Source organism: Echiichthys vipera, assembly GCF_963691815.1.
Source record: "Echiichthys vipera genome assembly, chromosome: 15".
Lineage (NCBI taxonomy): Eukaryota > Metazoa > Chordata > Actinopteri > Perciformes > Trachinidae > Echiichthys > Echiichthys vipera.
In genome coordinates this window covers 1,019,331-1,039,330 of record NC_139840.1, presented here as the reverse complement: position 1 = coordinate 1,039,330, position 20,000 = coordinate 1,019,331, and the positions used below count along the sequence as shown (strand labels likewise).

At 48.3% G+C, this 20,000-nt stretch overlaps 1 protein-coding gene across 3 annotated transcripts in view; it reads right to left on the bottom strand.

Moving 5' to 3' along the window:
* rasal2 (RAS protein activator like 2) overlaps positions 1-20,000 on the bottom strand; it is a 42,790-nt gene that overhangs the window by 10,497 nt on the left and 12,293 nt on the right. For 2 of the 3 annotated variants that reach the window (XM_083928681.1, XM_083928682.1), the window contains exons 2-5: positions 18,484-18,614; positions 17,303-17,441; positions 5,079-5,185; positions 1,774-1,886 (exon numbers count right to left, since the gene is read on the bottom strand). In XM_083928681.1, coding sequence (XP_083784807.1) covers positions 1,774-1,886; positions 5,079-5,185; positions 17,303-17,441; positions 18,484-18,614 — 490 coding nt within the window. Of the gene's footprint in view, positions 1-1,773; positions 1,887-5,078; positions 5,186-13,195; positions 13,336-17,302; positions 17,442-18,483; positions 18,615-20,000 lie in introns of those variants that run through there. The other variant, XM_083928683.1, reaches the window with a different exon arrangement.

Genomic DNA, 20,000 nt, shown 5'->3' with positions numbered 1-20,000 from the left:
CTGTCTGTGTCTGTGTGTCTCTCTGTGTGTGTGTGTGTGTGTGTGTGTCCCTCTCTGTGTTTGTGTGTGTGTGTCTCTCTCTCTCTCTGAGTGTGTGTCTTTGTGTGTCTCTCTGTGTATGTGTCTCTGTGTGTGTGTGTGTCTCTCTGTGTGTGTGTGTGTGTGTGTCTGTGTGTTTATGTGTATGTGTGTGTGTGTGTGTGTGTGTGTGTGTGTGTGTAATCCTCCTGCTGTGTCAGATGAGTTACGTAAACCCGGATTAGTGGCTCCAGACCGGCGCTGATGCAGATGTGGACGCTGAAGCGCTGCGATGCTTCCTGTGGTGCGTAAACGTAAAGTTCAGAGAAACGCGCTTCATCGTCTGCACAGAAACAAAACTCTGCTGTAGAGCAAGTTAGCATCCAGATCCTCTCTCTGCACAGGAAACAGCTAACTCAGCGTTAGCAGTGTAGCAGCCGTTAGCATTAACCAACGTTAACTAAATCAGCGTTACCATTGTAGCAACCGTTAGCATTAAAACAACGTTAGCTAAATCACTGTTAGCATTGTAGCAACCGTTAGCATTAAACCAACGTTAGCTAAATCACTGTTAGCATTGTAGCAACCGTTAGCATTAAAGCAACGTTAGCTAAATCAGTGTTAGCATTGTAGCAACTGTTAGCATCAAACCAACGCAAGCTCAATCAGCGTTAGCATTGTAGCAACCGTTAGCTGCTAAACCTCCATCTTTACGTTTTCTTCTGATCCTGAAACTTTAATGGAACGTTAAATAGTTCGTGAAGTTTTTCCTCCGTCTTTCTAACCAGCGTGATGTCGCTCTCTGGTTGCCTAGGAAACGTAGATGTGAAACTGAAAGCTCGTCTCTCATTGGTCGAGCTTTTGAAAGGTCAAAGTTCAACTGAGCCTGTGGAGGTTCTCATGTGTGCAGGTCGTCGTCCTCCCAAAGAAGCTTCAGTCAGAAGCACCTGGACGTTTCATCAGCTTATTATCAGTCACACACAAACACACACACACACGCACACACACACAGACACACGCACACACACACACACACATACACACACACACACACACTCCTACCTGAACCTCAGAGTTTTAGAAATTTGAGCTTTTCGAGCTCTGCGGAGGAGAGAAGACGAACCGTCCATCAGGAGTTACAGAGCCGACTGAGAGTGTGTGTGTGTGCTTCTGTGTCTCTGTGAGTGTGTGTGTGTGTGTGTGTGTGTGGAGCATTATCCTCCTGTCCAGCTGGCTGACATTCTGTCGACTATAAAGCTGCACACACACACACACACACACACACACACACACACACACACACAGCAGACACACACACACACACACACACACAGCAGACACACACACACACGGCAGACACACACACACACACACACACACACACACACACACACACACACACACGTAAACATCATAATCTGATGAATATTTATCATGTGATATTGATATTAATACTATTATTAATAATAATAGTATTAATATAATAATAATAATAATACTGATATTAATAATGTTTCGGGGGAACACTGGACGGAGGTCATTAAGGTCGTTAAGGAGGTCGCTGCTCCTGATTGGACGAGCTCTTTCACTTCCTCCATTTCAAACATGGCGTCGGGACACGTCTCTGATGACTGCGTCCGTTTCACCGGAGCGGAAAACTCCACGCCACAGGACCAGAATGCATTGCACCGCAGCTCCCATGAGCGTGAGGAGCGGACGTTTGTTTGTGCTGTAAAGGGGCGGGGCCAGCGTTACCTGTCGGCGTCCGGCGTCCGCAGCGCCGGCAGTCTGAAGCTGCTGTTCCTGTCCAGCTTGGTTTGACTCTTCGTCCTCTTGATGGAACCTTTGAGACGTTTACTGAAGAAACCCTGAAGAAGAAGAAGAGAGGGGCGTCAACGGCTGAGCGAGGGCGGGAAACAGGAAGTGACACTGCACGTTAATGGCTGAGCGAGGGCGGGAAACAGGAAGTGACACGACGCGTTAGCAGCTGAGCGAGGGCGGGGCGGGAAACAGGAAGTGACAAGGTGCTTTAACAGCTGAGCGAGGGCAGGGCAGAAAACAGGAAGTGACACGGCGCTTGGACAGCTGAGCAAGGGTGGGGCAGAAAACAGGAAGTGACACGACGCGTTAGCGGCTGAGCGAGGCCGGGGCAGAAAACAGGAAGTGACACGACGCGTTAGCGGCTGAGCGAGGCCGGGGCGGGAAACAGGAAGTGACACGACGCTTTAATAGCTGAGCGTGGGCGGGAAACAGGAAGTGCCACGACGCTTTAACAGCTAAGCGAGGGCGGGGCAGGAAACAGGAAGTGACACGGCACTTTAACAGCTGAGCGAGGGCGGGGCAGGAAACAGGAAGTGACACAGCGCTTTAACGGCTGAGCGAGGGCGGGAAACAGGAAGTGACACGGCGCTTTAACAGCTGAGCGAGGGCAGGGCAGGAAACAGGAAGTGACACGGCGCTTTGACAGCTGAGCGAGGGCGGGGCGGGAAACAGGAAGTGACACTGCGCTTTAACAGCTGAGCGAGGGCTGGGCAGGAAACAGGAAGTGACACGGCGCTTTAACTGCTGAGCGAGGGCTGGGCAGGAAACAGGAAGTGACACGACGCTTTAACAGCTGAGCGAGGGCTGGGCAGGAAACAGGAAGTGACACGGCCCTTTAACCGCTGAGCGAGGGCGGGGCGGGAAACAGGAAGTGACACGACTCTTTAACAGCTGAGCGAGGGCGGGGCAGGAAACAGGAAGTGACACTGTGCTTTAACCGCTGACCGAGGGCGGGGCAGGAAACAGGAAGTGACACGACCCTTTAACCGCTGAGCGAGGTCGGGGCAGGAAACAGGAAGTGACACGGCGCTTTAACGTCTTCATTCAAATAAATAATGTAAATATTGAAATAAACTGATGAAACTTAAAAAATTGATTTTAAAATAAATAAAACGTTAATGAAAAAACATTCACATAAATAATAATTTATAAAGAAAATAAAACCTGAATAAATAAACGTAAAAAACATAAAATAGATGTAAAATAAAATGAATTAAATACAAAGGTGAATAAATAAAGAAGCTGTTTAAAATAGAAATATGAATTCATGTCGATAAATAACAATAATTAAGTTATGGCTACATTTATTTATTACATTCATTTATTTTGAAAGTTTTCTGAACGGCAGCACTTCCTGCAGGCCAAACAGGGGACGATGTCATCAGCTGATCGACCAATCAGACGCTCCGTGACAAGAAGAGCGAGAGCGCCCTCATTTACTGAGATATTAATAACCACACACACACACACACACACACACACACACACACACACACACACACACACACACACACACACACACACACACACACACACACACACACACACACACACACACACACACACACACACACACACACACACACACACACACACACACACACACACACACACACACACTTCTCTCTGAACTATAAATATCTGGAGAATTAGATCCAAAAACTCTGCAGCGAATCATAATGAAGTAATGAGGGAATGAACCAGGTGAGACGTTTAGGCTCATCTTCTCATTGACTTCTGCACTATCACACTTCTTTATGGAGTCACTCATTTTCTCATTGACTTCTACACAATCACACTTCTTTATGGAGCGGCTAATTTTCTCATTGACTTCTACACTATCACACTTCTTTATGGAGTCACTCATTTCCTCATTGACTTCTACACTATCACACTTCTTTATGGAGTCACTCATCTTCTCATTGACTTCTACACTATCACACTTCTTTATGGAGTCACTCATTTTCTCATTGACTTCTACACTATCACACTTCTTTATGGAGTCACTCATTTTCTCATTGACTTCTACACTATCACACTTCTTTATGGAGTCACTCATTTTCTCATTGACTTCCACACTATCACACTTCTTTATGGAGCGGCTCATTTTCTCATTGACTTCTACACTATCACACTTCTTTATGGAGTCACTCATTTTCTCATTGACTTCTACACAATCACACTTCTTTATGGAGCGGCTAATTTTCTCATTGACTTCTACACTATCACACTTCTTTATGGAGTCACTCATTTCCTCATTGACTTCTACACTATCACACTTCTTTATGGAGCGGCTCATTTTCTCATTGACTTCTACACTATCACACTTCTTTATGGAGCGGCTCATTTTCTCATTGACTTCTACACTATCACACTTCTTTATGGAGTCACTCATTTTCTCATTGACTTCTACACTATCACACTTCTTTATGGAGTTACTCATTTTCTCATTGACTTCTACACCATCACACTTCTTTATGGAGTCACTCATTTTCTCATTGACTTCTACACTATCACATTTCTTTATGGAGTCACTCATTTTCTCATTGACTTCTGCACTATCACACTTCTTTATGGAGTCACTCTTTTTCTCATTGACTTCTACACTATCACATTTCTTTATGGAGTCACTCATTTTCTCATTGACTTCTACACTATCACACTTCTTTATGGAGTCACTCATTTTCTCATTGACTTCTACACTATCACACGTCTTTATGGAGTCACTCATTTTCTCATTGACTTCTACACTATCACACTTCTTTATGGAGTCACTCATTTTCTCATTGACTTCTACACTATCACACTTCTTTATGGAGTCACTCATTTCCTCATTGACTTCTGCACTATCACACTTCTTTATGGAGCGGCTCATTTCCTCATTGACTTCTGCACTATCACACTTCTTTATGGAGCGGCTCATTTCCTCATTGACTTCTACACTATCACACTTCTTTATGGAGTCACTCATTTTCTCATTGACTTCTGCACTATCACACTTCTTTATGGAGCGGCTCATTTCCTCATTGACTTCTACACTATCACACTTCTTTATGGAGTCACTCATTTTCTCATTGACTTCTACACTATCACACTTCTTTATGGAGTCACTCATTTTCTCATTGACTTCTACACTATCACACTTCTTAATGGAGCGGCTCATTTCCTCATTGACTTCTACACTATCACACTTCTTTATGGAGCAGCTCATTTCCTCATTGACTTGTGCAGAAACTCACCGGCACTTTGAAAGGCGAGGAGCTTGGAGAGTCGACGGCGACGCTCTTCTCTGAACTCCCCAGACCGGAGATGCTCCTCCTGCGCGGAGATCGCTCCGAAGACGCTTCTGCAGAGACACAGAGACACGGAGGAGTCAGACGATGAAGAGGAGGAGGAGGAAGAGGAGGAGGCTTCATCATCATCATCATCATCATCATCAGAGACACGGAGGAGTCAGACGATGAAGAGGAGGAGGAGGAGGCTTCATCATCATCATCCTCATCATCATCAACAGAGAGACACAGAGGAGTCACACGATGAAGAGGAGGAGGAAGAGGCTTCATCATCATCATCATCTTCATCATCATCAGAGGAGGAGTCAGACGATGAAGAGGAGGAGGAGGAGGAGGCTTCATCCTCATCATCATCATCAGAGGATGATGATGATGAGGATGATGAGGAGGACGAGGTGACGCCACTCGGACACGGTGGCGGTGAAACAGCCGTGGTCGTTTTAATGTCAGCTGCAAAATGACGGCGGCCATTTTTCAAACAGCTACAGACTCGTTTTTTATTATTATTATTATAATAATTTCTCTGTTTTGCATAAATTAGACTTTACCAACAGGAAGTCCTTCCAAAATAAAAGTCATGAAATCTACAAAAAAAAACCTTAAATATTCTTTAAATGAAAAATGTAAAAACTTAAATCTCAATCTGCAGCGTTTTCAAAAGAACCACAAATAAAACAAAAATAAGATTAAAAATTAGAGCCATAAACTGCAGAGAATAATAAATAAATCATATTTATTTATAAAAATCAAAGTGTTTTTAAACAACGTCCATCACGATGAAATAACTCAGCGTTTATTAAACTGAAATGTGCTTTTTTTGCATTAATTTATTTATTTTAAATGTTTTTATTTGTTGTTTATTTGTTTTTATTTCACTAATATTTTCTTTATAAATTATCTAAATAACAGACGCACGTTTGGTGTTTACACTTATTTTACAATGTTATTTATTTTTTCTGTAAATGTAAAAATAAAAATAATTTAACGATCTGAACATTTGCTTCATCCGTCCCCAGGAGAGAGGAGACAGAACCGGGTCCAGGACGAGATCACCGACGCCGCCGCCGCGCTGACGCCTCTCAGTCTGGGACTCGTCCTGGTTCTGGTTCAGATCTCGGCTGGCTCTGGTCCTGGTTCTGGTTCAGGTCTCAGCTGGCTCTCGTCCTGGTTCTGGTCCTGGTTCTGGTTCAGGTCTCGGCTGGTTCTGGTCCTGGTTCTGGTTCAGGTCTCGGCTGGCTCTCGTCCTGGTTCTGGTCCTGGTTCTGGTTCAGGTCTCAGCTGGTTCTGGTCCTGGTCCTGGTCCTGGTTCAGGTCTCGGCTGGTTCTGGTCCTGGTCCTGGTTCAGGTCTCAGCTGGTTCTGGTCCTGGTTCTGGTCCTGGTTCAGGTCTCGGCTGGTTCTGGACCTGGTCCTGGTTCAGGTCTCGGCTGGTTCTGGTCCTGGTTCTGGTTCAGGTCTCAGCTGGTTCTGGTCCTGGTTCTGGTCCTGGTTCTGGTTCAGGTCTCGGCTGGCTCTCGTCCTGGTTCTGGTTCTGGTCCTGGTTCTGGTTCAGGTCTCGGCTGGCTCTCGTCCTGGTTCTGGTTCTGGTCCTGGTCCTGGTTCTGGTCTCGGCTGGCTCTCGTCCAGGCTCATTGATCCTGAGGCTAAGTTTAGACGCTGCTCTTCCTCTCAGGCGCTCCGTCTGAGGCGTCTCTCTGGTTCTTCTTCATGGAAACTTCTTCCCTGGAGGAATCTCAGGTTTCAGGTCTGCACATGCTCCGTGGGTTCGAACCCCCCCCCCCCCCCGCCCCGCTCCACTGCAGCGGCTTTAGACCCGGGAACAGAAGAAACCAGGAAGCAACGGCGCAACAACAACAACAACAAACCCAGGGAGGACGTCACCATGGCAACCAGCATCAGTACCAAGAAGAGCCGTGTGTGTCCTGGTTCAGTCCAAAAGTCGGCCATTTTCCCCACGCTGTGATCGTGACAGAGGAAGCTCCGCCAGCGTCAGTGCTCTGAGTGTCCACCAGGGGCACTCTTTTGGACCAGGCTAGTTTTGATTTGATTGGAGGTTAAAGTTTATGAATAATTAGGGGCGTGGCCTCTTGAGTGACAGCTAGCCTCTGGCCCTCACTTCTCCTCAGAGGCTCGTTGTCAGGATTAGCATCATTAGCATGCTAACATTAGCGTGCTTACTCCGTCATCTGGACCTGGACTGTGGTCATTCGTGTGGTGGTGTTTCCATAGTAACAAGATGGTTTAGGAACACAGCGTGTTAGCGTTAGCTCTGTTATGCTAATGAAATAGCCTTGAATCCAGCCTGCTGTCTCTGACACAGACACTAGATGCTAATGCTAATGCTAATGTGGAGCAGCTGAGGATTGTGGGTGTTTTCCAGTCTGTGAGCGTGGGACTGTGTCGCTGCTCTTCACTCTACAGACCGACCTCCAGAGTCTCTGCCCTACAATAAATCCACTTCCTGTTTCAAAATAAAACAATGACTCAACACTGACTCTCACTCCCGTTTATCTAGCAGCGTGTGCTGTTAGCCTAGCTCCCGGGCGGTGGAGCTAATGTTGCTAATCCAGTAAACTTCAGCCAGACATCACATAAATGCCCTTTATGGTCAGAGGAAAGGAGGCGGAGTCAACGTCTGACAGATGGAGTGTCCTCGTGCGTTCTTGCTCCTTCACGTTGAACGGACGTTGATCCAAACTTCCTCTAGAGGGCGTCGCTCACATTCAAAAGTTCCTCCAGTAAAGTTTGACCCCAACAAAGATGGAGGTGATGGAGGAGAGAAGCGTCCTGAGTCAAAATGGCGGCAGCGTTGTAGACGGCGGTGGTGTGTGAGACACTAAAGACGTCCCAGAGTGTGGACGCAGAATTCCACACGTTGGTTTGACAGATGAGACAAAGTGACGACCGACGTCTCTGTCAGTGTTTCAGGACGTCCGTCGGGGCTTCGATGACTCGCTCGCTCCTGATGTTCACGGTGCTCGACACTGCCCCCACGGTTTCAGGTGGTACTGCAGCGTTTGCTCCGTATCTGTACGCGTCCGTCAGCTTTCAGGGTACGGACAGAAACACGGAGGAGACGGACGCAGAGGACGCACAGAAGGACTCAAATGAAACACAACGGGACAGGAAGTCGTCGCCAAACCCGTCAAACATAAAAATACAGCTTTTAATAAAGATTCTACAGATTGAACCTTTAACCATCTGCCTGTAACGAGATCAGAGTCATAAAGACTTTGTTAAACGTTTATACATTTATGCGTAGAGACGCTGATGAAGGACGGGTTCATTCTTTTGTTCTGAGCTCAAACTCAAACGTGTCCGACTCCTCATGTTGAGCTCAACGACACGTTTCTACACAGATACTGAAAAATATTATTTCACCCTTTTTTCCTTTAAAATCACGTTAAAATAGAAGTTTCTTTACGCTACAAACACCAAAAATGTGTCTTCTTTACACCAGAAGGAGAAGAAATGATACTTTACTCTCTAACGCTTCGTTGTGACAGAAATCTGGAAACAATTTCAAGCACAAAACCTTAAAATCAAGGGTTTCCAGCACCCGCACCGACTCTGCAGGGGCGCTCAGGTGAGCTGGTTCTGACCCGAGGGCCGGTTCAGATGAAAGCACAGAGACGAGCATCACATGCAGCTGAGATGAGGACGCTCCGGACCGGAGCCCGTGTGTCGGAGCGCCAGTGAACGCAGCATGCAGCAGCAGCAGCAGCAGCGTTTCCAAAGTGCTGGATCAAGTTCCAGCTGCAGGCGCAGGAGCATGCAGCGCTGCCAGGGAGGAACTTTCATGCACCCCCTCCCCCGTCCTCCCCTCCTCCTCCCCCGTCCCCGTCCAGCACGCCACGGTGAACGGGTGAGGAGCAGCGAGGATGCTCCCAAACGCAGCGACATCATCGGCGCTAAAGTTCAGCAACATGCCGGGATGACACGAACGTAAACACAGAGAGAGAGAGAGAGAGAGAGAGAGACGGTACCTCGATCACAGCTGTTCCCCATCATCTGAGGAGAGGACACACACACACACACACACACACACACGCACGCACACACACACACACACACACACGCACACACACACACACACGCACACACACACGCACGCACACACACACGCACGCACACACGCACACACACACGCACACACACAGTCAGACGGGATTGGCCGAAGCAGACGCCACCTGTCAGCCAATGAGGTTAAGCTGCAAAATCGCCCGTCTCCGTCCCGTGAACATCCTCGACTCCCACAACACAACACACCTCCGTCCTCAGCACCGCATCCTCCTCTCTCTCTCTCTTCCTCTCTCTCTCTCTCTCTCCCTCCCTCTCTCTCCCTCTCAGCAGTAATCCTAAACCTCTCTCTCCCTCTCTCTCTCTCCCTCTCTCTCCTCCTCTCTCTCTCTCTCTCAGCAGTAATCCTAAACCTCTCTCTCTCTTTCCGTCTCTGAGGTTTTACCGCATTTGCTCAATCAATCCCTGACTGCACTGTTCTCTCCGTCCTCACGTCTTCTTTGCTTCCTCTCTCTCTCTCTCTCTCTCTCCCTCTCCCTCTCTCTCCCTCCCTCTCTCCCTCCCTCTCTCTCTCTCTCTCCCTCTCTCTCCCTCCCTCTCTCTCTCTCTCCCTCCCTCCCTCTCTCTCTCTCCCTCCCTCCCTCTCTCTCTCCCTCCCTCTCTCCCTGAGGACGACCCAAACCCAAGGTCGACCTCTGACCTCTCCATCATCACAAACTCTCTCCCTTCTTCATGTTTTGGGGTCAAACGACTGAACGGCGCCGCCGGTGATGTCATCAGACAGCAGTGATGTCATCAGACAGGAGGAATGCTGGGAATGTTGTTCCAGAGCAGACAGACACACCTGACAACACACACACACACACACCTGACAACACACACACACCCACACACACAGGTCACCTTTGTTCCTGTGTGTGTGGGCGGGGCTCTGCTCACCAGACCGCGGATCAGAAACTACAGGAAACTTTCAAAGAGGAAACTTTCCAGAGTTAAACAGGAAATGATGTTTGAGCAGAATCTGGACTAAAAGATGCTTCTTGCTGCCTATACGTCATCACGCCGTAACACGTCACACGCATTGATGACATCATGGCGATGCGTGGCTTTGTTTCCAGATCTTTCCGTAGACCTCGGAGTTTTTGTGCGTCTTCTCGACTGTTTTTGAATCTTTTCATCGACCAAATCTGCAGTAAACACTCCACCTCCGCATCACACCAACGTGAACCTTTCACCGCCATTGTTTGAAATGTCCGCGCATGGTCCCTCCTTCTTTTTTCTACGTCCCAACAGGCGCACAGGAAATGACCTCAGAACCACCGTAGGCCTCGTGCTCGTACACGTGCGCACGCTCGTGCTCGTACACGTGCAAACGTGCTTTACTAAAGCCCACCTCTCCCAAACGGGCCGTGGACGGCAAGCGTGCCGCTCCTAGACGTGGTACGGTTGCATCACACTGGTCAAAGGAACCAGACTTTAGCCGTGACACTTGCTGGGGCACGGCACGGAGGCACAGTGGGAGGGCGCCCTGAGACGCAGGTGCCTCCTCTTCCTCTCTGAACACACAGATCTTCCTCCTCTTCCTCTCTGAACACACACATCTTCCTCCTCTTCCTCTGAACACACAGATCTTCCTCCTCTTCCTCTGAACACACAGATCTTCCTCCTCTTCCTCTCTGAACACACAGATCTTCCTCCTCCTCCTCTGAACACACAGATCTTCCTCCTCTTCCTCTGAACACACAGATCTTCCTCCTCTTCCTCTCTGAACACACAGATCTTCCTCCTCTTCCTCTGAACACACAGATCTTCCTCCTCTTCCTCTCTGAACACACAGATCTTCCTCCTCTTCCTCTGAACACACAGATCTTCCTCCTCTTCCTCTGAACACACAGATCTTCCTTCTCTTCCTCTGAACACACAGATCTTCCTCCTCTTCCTCTGAACACACAGATCTTCCTCCTCTTCCTCTCTGAACACACAGATCTTCCTCCTCTTCCTCTGAACACACAGATCTTCCTCCTCTTCCTCTGAACACACAGATCTTCCTCCTCTTCCTCTGAACACACAGATCTTCCTCCTCTTCCTCTGAACACACAGATCTTCCTTCTCTTCCTCTGAACACACAGATCTTCCTCCTCTTCCTCTGAACACACAGATCTTCCTCCTCTTCCTCTGAACACACAGATCTTCCTCCTCTTCCTCTGAACACACAGATCTTCCTTCTCTTCCTCTGAACACACAGATCTTCCTCCTCTTCCTCTGAACACACAGATCTTCCTCCTCTTCCTCTGAACACACAGATCTTCCTCCTCTTCCTCTGAACACACAGATCTTCCTCCTCTTCCTCTCTGAACACAGATCTTCCTCCTCTTCCTCTCTGAACACACAGATCTTCCCCCTCTTCCTCTGAACACACACATCTTCCTCCTCTTCCTCTCTGAACACACAGATCTTCCTCCTCTTCCTCTGAACACACAGATCTTCCTCCTCTTCCTCTGAACACACAGATCTTCCTCCTCTTCCTCTCTGAACACACAGATCTTCCTCCTCTTCCTCTGAACACACAGATCTTCCTCCTCTTCCTCTGAACACACAGATCTTCCTCCTCTTCCTCTGAACACACAGATCTTCCTCCTCTTCCTCTGAACACACAGATCTTCCTCCTCTTCCTCTCTGAACACACAGATCTTCCTCCTCTTCCTCTGAACACACAGATCTTCCTCCTCTTCCTCTGAACACACAGATCTTCCTCCTCTTCCTCTCTGAACACACAGATCTTCCTCCTCTTCCTCTGAACACACAGATCTTCCTCCTCTTCCTCTCTGAACACACAGATCTTCCTCCTCTTCCTCTGAACACACAGATCTTCCTCCTCTTCCTCTGAACACACAGATCTTCCTCCTCTTCCTCTCTGAACACACAGATCTTCCTCCTCTTCCTCTCTGAACACACACATCTTCCTCCTCTTCCTCTGTTATATTTTTATATTATTAATAATAATAAAAAGTCTGAATAAGAAGATGAATTTTATTTGTTTTTGCTGAAAACGTTAAAGTTAATTATTAATAATCTGAAGAAAAATCACGTTCAAATCAATGTTTTTATGTCAACTGTTGCTTAGCAACGGACGAACTTCCTTAAGCATGTTACTGATTTATTTACTTTCCTTTTAATTTGACCTTTTTTATTTTTTATTTATTTACTTTATTTAATTATAATCATTTAATAATTAACTATAATTAACTTTAATAACTTTGATCATCACAGTTATTAAAGTTTATTATTATTATTATCTGAAGGTAATCAGACTTTAATGACTTTATTACCTTCAGATAATAATAATAATAAACTTTAATTACTTTAATTACATTCAGATAATAATAATAATAATAATAATAATAATATCGATATAATGATAATGATTGACTTTAAAAGTTTCCTTTTTTCTGCAGTTTCTGTTCTGAGGAGATTTTCAACACCTGCTGCAGAACCACACACACACACACACACACACACACACACACACACACACACACACACACACACACACACACACACACACACACACACACACACACACACACACACACACAGAGGGACAGAGAGAGAGACACACACACACACACACACACAGGGACAGAGACACAGACACACACACACACACACACACACAGAGGGACAGAGAGAGAGACACACACACACACACACACACACACACACACACACACAGGGACAGAGACACACACACACACACACACACACAGAGGGACAGAGAGAGAGACACACACACACACAGAGAGAGAGACACACACACACACACACAGAGGGACAGACACACACACACACACACAGAGGGACAGACACACACACACACAGAGGGACACACACACACGCACGCACGCACACACACACACACACACACACACACACACACACACACACACACACACACACACACACACACACACACACACACACACACACACACACACACACAGGGACAGAACCCCCGGAAGTGTCCCGTTAAAAGCGCGCACTCACCGCAGAGCTCCATCCGCGTTCACGCGCATGAACTCATCACTAACTCGGTACTAACTCACGTCCTCAGAGTGAAACCGGGACCGAGTCCGTCCACCGTCAACACACGACACGGAAACACCGGGACCCACCGGGACACACCGGGAAACACGCGCCCCGCACACCCGCGCCTTCACAATAAAGGCGCTTTAAACGGCGCCTTCAAAATAAAAGACGCCTCAGCTTCTAACTGCAGAGTAAAAGTCCCAATACAATCAAATAAATAAATACTGACACCGTGAATATACTAATACACAAAATAAGCTTATTTACTTTGTTTTACTTTCCTTAGTTATTTGTTTTTTATTAAGTATTGATTCTGTATTTCTGTGTTTTCTTCTAAATAAGTTTTAAACAAAATTAAAACATAAATAAATAATGTAAAAAGAAATGTATTAAAATCAATAATCAGATTCTATTAGTATCTGTTAGCTTCAGTTAGCATTTCTTTAGCTTCAGCTAGCATCTGTTAGCTTCAGACTGCAGCAACAAACCACCTCAGTTAGCTTCTATTAGCATCTGTTAGCTTTAAAATAAAATACATTTATAATCAACAAAATATAAATCAAACAAAATAAATGTAAACATGTATAAATAATGGAAAAGCAACATTAAATAAATAAGGAACATTTAAAACATACATTAATGTATCAAATAACTAATTCCTACTTTTAAACTGAAAGTGCAGCAGCCACAAAGTAAAGTATGAACCTGACAAGTTCATGTATTTTATTTTGAAGGTGAGGCAGCAGGATGTGTGTGTTTTATTGTGGAGGTGCTGACAGGTGGAGAGCAGACTGAGGAATGCAGCAGATCCAGAGTCAGTCACAGTGTCAGACAAGAAACCTGCTTTCACTGTGTCCTGGCAGAGTTTCACCTCAGTTAGCTTCAGCTAGCATCTGTCAGCTTCATACTGCAGCAAGAAACCTGCTGTCACTGTGTCCTTACAGTTTCACCTCAGTTAGCTTCAGCTAGCATCTGTTAGCATCAGACTGCAGCAAGAAACCTGCTTTCACTGTGTCCTGGCAGAGTTTCACCTCAGTTAGCTTCAGCTAGCATCTGTTAGCCTCAGACTGCAGCAAGAAACATGCTTTCACTGTGTCCTGGCAAGAGTTTCACCTCAGTTAGCTTCAGCTAGCATCTGTTAGCTTCAGACTGCAGCAAGAAACCTGCTTTCACTGCGTCCTGGCAAAAGTTTCACCTCAGTTAGCTTCAGCTAGCATCTGTTAGCTTCAGACTGCAGCAAGAAACATGCTTTTACTGTGTCCCGGCAAGAGTTTCACCTCAGTTAGCTTCAGCTAGCATCTGTTAGCATCATACTGCAGCAAGAAACATGTTTTCACTGTGTCCTGGCAAGAGTTTCACCTCAGTTAGCTTCAGCTAGCATCTGTTAGCCTCAGACTGCAGCAAGAAACCTGCTTTCACTGTGTCCTGACAGTTTCACCTCAGTTAGCTTCAGCTAGCATCTGTAAGCTTCAGTATGAAACCAGATTTATAACCAGTAAACATTTCAGCATCAAACCCAGTAAAAGTCTATTTTCAAAGCCGGTATAAATCTATAATTACAGGCCAGATAATTAAACATGAATCACAGTAAATATAAACACACACACACACACACACACACACACACACACACACACACACACACACACACACACACACACACACACACACACACACACACACACACACACACACACACACACACACACACACACACACACACACACACACACACACACACACACACACACACACACACACACACACACACACACACACACACACACACACACACACACACACACACACACACACACACACACACAGCGGCCACTTTATTAGGTACACATGTCCACCTGTTGGTTAAGGCTCATTTGTAATGAGCCAATCACGTGGCAGCAGCTCAGTGCATTCAGGCGTGTGTGTGTGTGTGTGTGTGTGTGTGTGTGTGTTTATACACAGCCACCCAGACTGTGTCTTTATGATAGTTTAGCATCTTTATGGTACTTTTGTTTCTTTTATGGCGTTTTTGTTTGTACCTCTGTGGTTATTTGGAGTCATTCTGGAGTAAACTCAAGTCTCTTTGTGGTTGTTTCTTGTTTCTTTCTGTTAGTTTTGCATCTTTGTGTTAATTCTGTTTCTTTGTGTGTCTCTCTGTGGTTGTTTCTTGTATCTTGCCAGTAACTTTATGTGACTTTGTGGTCATTTGTTGTTGTTTAGTTGTAATTCTGCGTCGCACAACACCACCGACCTTCTACAGAGAGGGACCAGCAGCAGAAGACCACACTGACACTTTATTAAGCAGCAGGGGGCTAAGAAAGTGTCCGGGGAGGGGAAATACATGACAAAGTGAGTCCCAGTGTGTGTGTGTGTGTGTGTGTGTGTGTGTGTGTGTGTGTGTGTGTGTGTGTGTGTGTGTGTGTGTGTGTGTGTGTGTGTGTGTGGGCAGACATTAACATATAAATAACCTCCTCCCCCCTGAGCCGGGGGAGGGGGGGTGAGGAGGTCAGTGAATGAAAGAGCGGCCTGTGGAGGGGGGACACTTGAGTCCGGCGCTCCAGGACCCCTGCTGCTCTGGGTGGGAACCCCCTCGGCCCTCCGTCCCACGGGGGCAGCGGGGTCAGTGCCGCGCCTCCAGACGCACGCACACTGGACGCTTTGTCCTGCTCACATTCCCCGGCACAGAGACGCTCCCACACAGAGCCGAGAAGTACAGGCTGCACCCGAACGCCTCGCCGTCACCGGAGCGTCTCATCCACAAGTGTCGATAAAGTTATTTTAGTCAAGGGGACGCAGGTGTCCTCTTCACGCACGAGTCACACCCGCCCACAGACAGAGTTGTCTGACAGACTGTGACATTGTGTAAACCAGTAAAAATTAAGGATTAATAATAAATATCAAATCCAGTTTAAATGAGTATAAATAAAACACAGACTGTAACAGGAAGTCCTCTGATGATGTCACAGTGACGTCATCAGGGTCATGTAACATATCTGTGTGTGAGGGGCTCCAGGTGCATGATGGGAGATGCAGACTGACCCCCACAAGAGTGAACCAGCAGAGTGAGATCATTTAGGCCTCCTCTGCCTGGAAGCCTCCTGACACAAGCTCCAGGATACTCCAGGATATCCCAGGATACTCCAGGATACTCCAGGATACTCCAGGATACTCCAGGATATCCCAGGATACTCCAGGATACTCCAGGATACTCCAGGATATCCCAGGATATCCCAGGATACTCCAGGATACTCCAGGATACTCCAGGATATCCCAGGATACTCCAGGATACTCCAGGATATCCCAGGATATCCCAGGATATCCCAGGATACTCCAGGATATCCCAGGATACTCCAGGATACTCCAGGATACTCCAGGATATCCCAGGATACTCCAGGATATCCCAGGATACTCCAGGATACTCCAGGATACTCCAGGATATCCCAGGATACTCCAGAATACTCCAGGATACTCCAGGATACTCCAGGATATCCCAGGATACTCCAGGATACTCCAGGATATCCCAGGATATCCCAGGATATCCCAGGATACTCCAGGATATCCCAGGATACTCCAGGATATCCCAGGATACTCCAGGATACTCCAGGATATCCCAGGATACTCCAGGATATCCCAGGATACTCCAGGATATCCCAGGATATCCCAGGATATCCCAGGATACTCCAGGATACTCCAGGATACTCCAGGATACTCCAGGATATCCCAGGATACTCCAGGATACTCCAGGATACTCCAGGATATCCCAGGATACTCCAGGATACTCCAGGATATCCCAGGATATCCCAGGATATCCCAGGATACTCCAGGATACTCCAGGATACTCCAGGATACTCCAGGATACTCCAGGATATCCCAGGATACTCCAGGATACTCCAGGATATCCCAGGATATCCCAGGATATCCCAGGATACTCCAGGATACTCCAGGATACTCCAGGATACTCCAGGATATCCCAGGATACTCCAGGACCAAACGTTGTGCTCTAATCTTTAGATCCACAGCAGCAGCAGCAGCAGCAGCAGCAGCAGCAGCAGCAGCGGTTCTTACCCAGCATGGTGGCGGCAGTGGTGGTGGCGCCCTCTGCTGGGAACTCTGGGAAGTGTCCCTCTGAGGGGACGCTGACGGTCCTGCGGAGACTTCGACCCTTAGAGGAGTCTGTGGGGCTGTCCTGGGTCTCCCCCACAGCCTGAGGGGGAGGAGAGGGGAGGGAGGAGAGGAGGGGGGGAGAGGGGAGAGGAGGGAGATGAATACAGATACATAAAGATAAATAAACACAAACGTAAACATAAATAAAGCTGCAGATGACACAGATGTCTCTCCATCCTGTGGGCCCACCACTCTCAGGAGGAACCTCTGGGGTCGGGGCGCTGCTGCACGGGGGGCAGTGAGGGTGAGGGGCCTGGAGGTTCCAGACCCGGGCAGCAGAGGCTCTGGGGACGTGGAGCGTCTCCTCTCTGTGGGGGAAGGAGCCGGAGCTTGTGAGGGAGGTGGAGCTCCCAGTTAGATCTGGGGGGGCTCACCTCCACACACAGTCTGGATCTGGACCCGTGCTCCTGGATAGGGGTTGGACCCTGGTCTTCTCTGGAGGGGCCCAGGGTGTGAGGGGCCGGGCGGGTGTGGGGAGACTCTCAAACCCCCGACTGAGCGCCGCGGTGTTGGAGTTGACCCCGGTGGACCAGAGGGTGGCCTCCTTACGCCTGCGGGTGGTGGGGGGGGGGCTCTGACTGTTGTTGGTGCAGATGCAGCGAACAGCAGTTCAGAGTCTGGGGCCTTCTTGGAGACCCTGAATGGAGTCCTGCATGGGGCTCCAGTAGGGGACTCCAGAGTCCTGCTGGGAGACTTCAACGCCCACGTGGGCAACGATGGAGACACCTGGAGAGGCTGATTGGGAGGAACGGCCTCCCTGATCTAAACCCCAGCGTCTGGTGTTAGACTTGTGTGCTGGTCCTGGATCCTCTTTAACAAACACCATGTTGGAACAGAAGGAGGCTCAGAAGTGGACCTGGTTCCAGAGCACACTAGGCCAAAGGTCCAGGATCCAGTCTGTGATGCTCTCATCTGGTCTGAGCTGGTTAATGAGGCCCGGGAAAGGGAAGTTTGGGGTCCCTGCTGGAGCTGCTGCCCCCGCGACCCGACCCCGGATAAGCAGTTGAAGACGAGATGACACAGATAAATAAACATAAATATAAATAAATATAAGTATAAACATAAACGTAAGCAGGTCTAACCTGGTGGTCCTGGTTGAGCAGGATGAGCTGAGTGTCCGTCAGCAGGCAGAACTTTCTGTCCCAGCAGACGCTGCTGTCTGTGTACGGACTCTGACCACAGGAGAACCGGTGACAAGGAGGCCCTCTGACATCTGAGGACACACACACACACACACACTGTTAACATCTGAGGACACACACACACACACACACACACACACACACACACACACACACACACACACACACACACACACACACACACACACACACACACACACACACACACACACACACACACACACACACACACACACACACACACACACACACACACACACTGTTAACATATGCGGGGACACCTGCAGAACCCAGACTGAACCTGTAGAGCCCAGACTGAACCTGCAGAGCCCAGACTGAACCTGTAGAGCCCAGACTGAACCTGTAGAGCCCAGACTGAACCTGCAGAGCCCAGACTGAACCTGCAGAGCCCAGACTGAACCTGCAGAGCCCAGACTGAACCTGCAGAGCCCAGACTGAACCTGCAGAGCCCAGACTGAACCTGTAGAGCCCAGACTGAACCTGCAGAGCCCAGACTGAACCTGTAGAGCCCAGACTGAACCTGTAGAGCCCAGACCGAACCTGTAGAGCCCAGACTGAACCTGCAGAGCCCAGACTGAACCTACAGAGCCCAGACTGAACCTGCAGAGCCCAGACTGAACCTGTAGAGCCCAGACTGAACCTGCAGAGCCCAGACTGAACCTGTAGAGCCCAGACTGAACCTACAGAGCCCAGACTGAACCTGCAGAGCCCAGACTGAACCTGCAGAGCCCAGAATGAACCTGTAGAGCCCAGACTGAACCTGCAGAGCCCAGACTGAACCTGTAGAGCCCAGACTGAACCTGCAGAGCACAGACTGAACCTGTAGAGCCCAGACTGAACCTGTAGAGCCCAGACTGAACCTGCAGAGCCCAGACTGAACCTGTAGAGCCCAGACTGAACCTGTAGAGCCCAGACTGAACCTACAGAGCCCAGACTGAACCTACAGAGCCCAGACTGAACCTGCAGAGCCCAGACTGAACCTGCAGATCCCAGACTGAACCTGCAGAGCCCAGACTGAACCTGCAGAGCCCAGACTGAACCTGCAGAGCCCAGACTGAACCTGCAGAGCCCAGACTGAACCTACAGAGCCCAGACTGAACCTGTAGAGCCCAGACTGAACCTGCAGAGCCCAGACTGAACCTGCAGATCCCAGACTGAACCTGCAGAGCCCAGACTGAACCTGCAGAGCCCAGACTGAACCTGCAGATCCCAGACTGAACCTGCAGAGCCCAGACTGAACCTGCAGAGCCCAGACTGAACCTGCAGAGCCCAGACTGAACCTGCAGAGCCCAGACTGAACCTGCAGAGCCCAGACTGAACCTGTAGAGCCCAGACTGAACCTGCAGAGCCCAGACTGAACCTGCAGAGCCCAGACTGAACCTGCAGAGGGCGCTGTGGACCTACACTTCCTCTGTCTCTGTTTCCAGCTGCAGAGG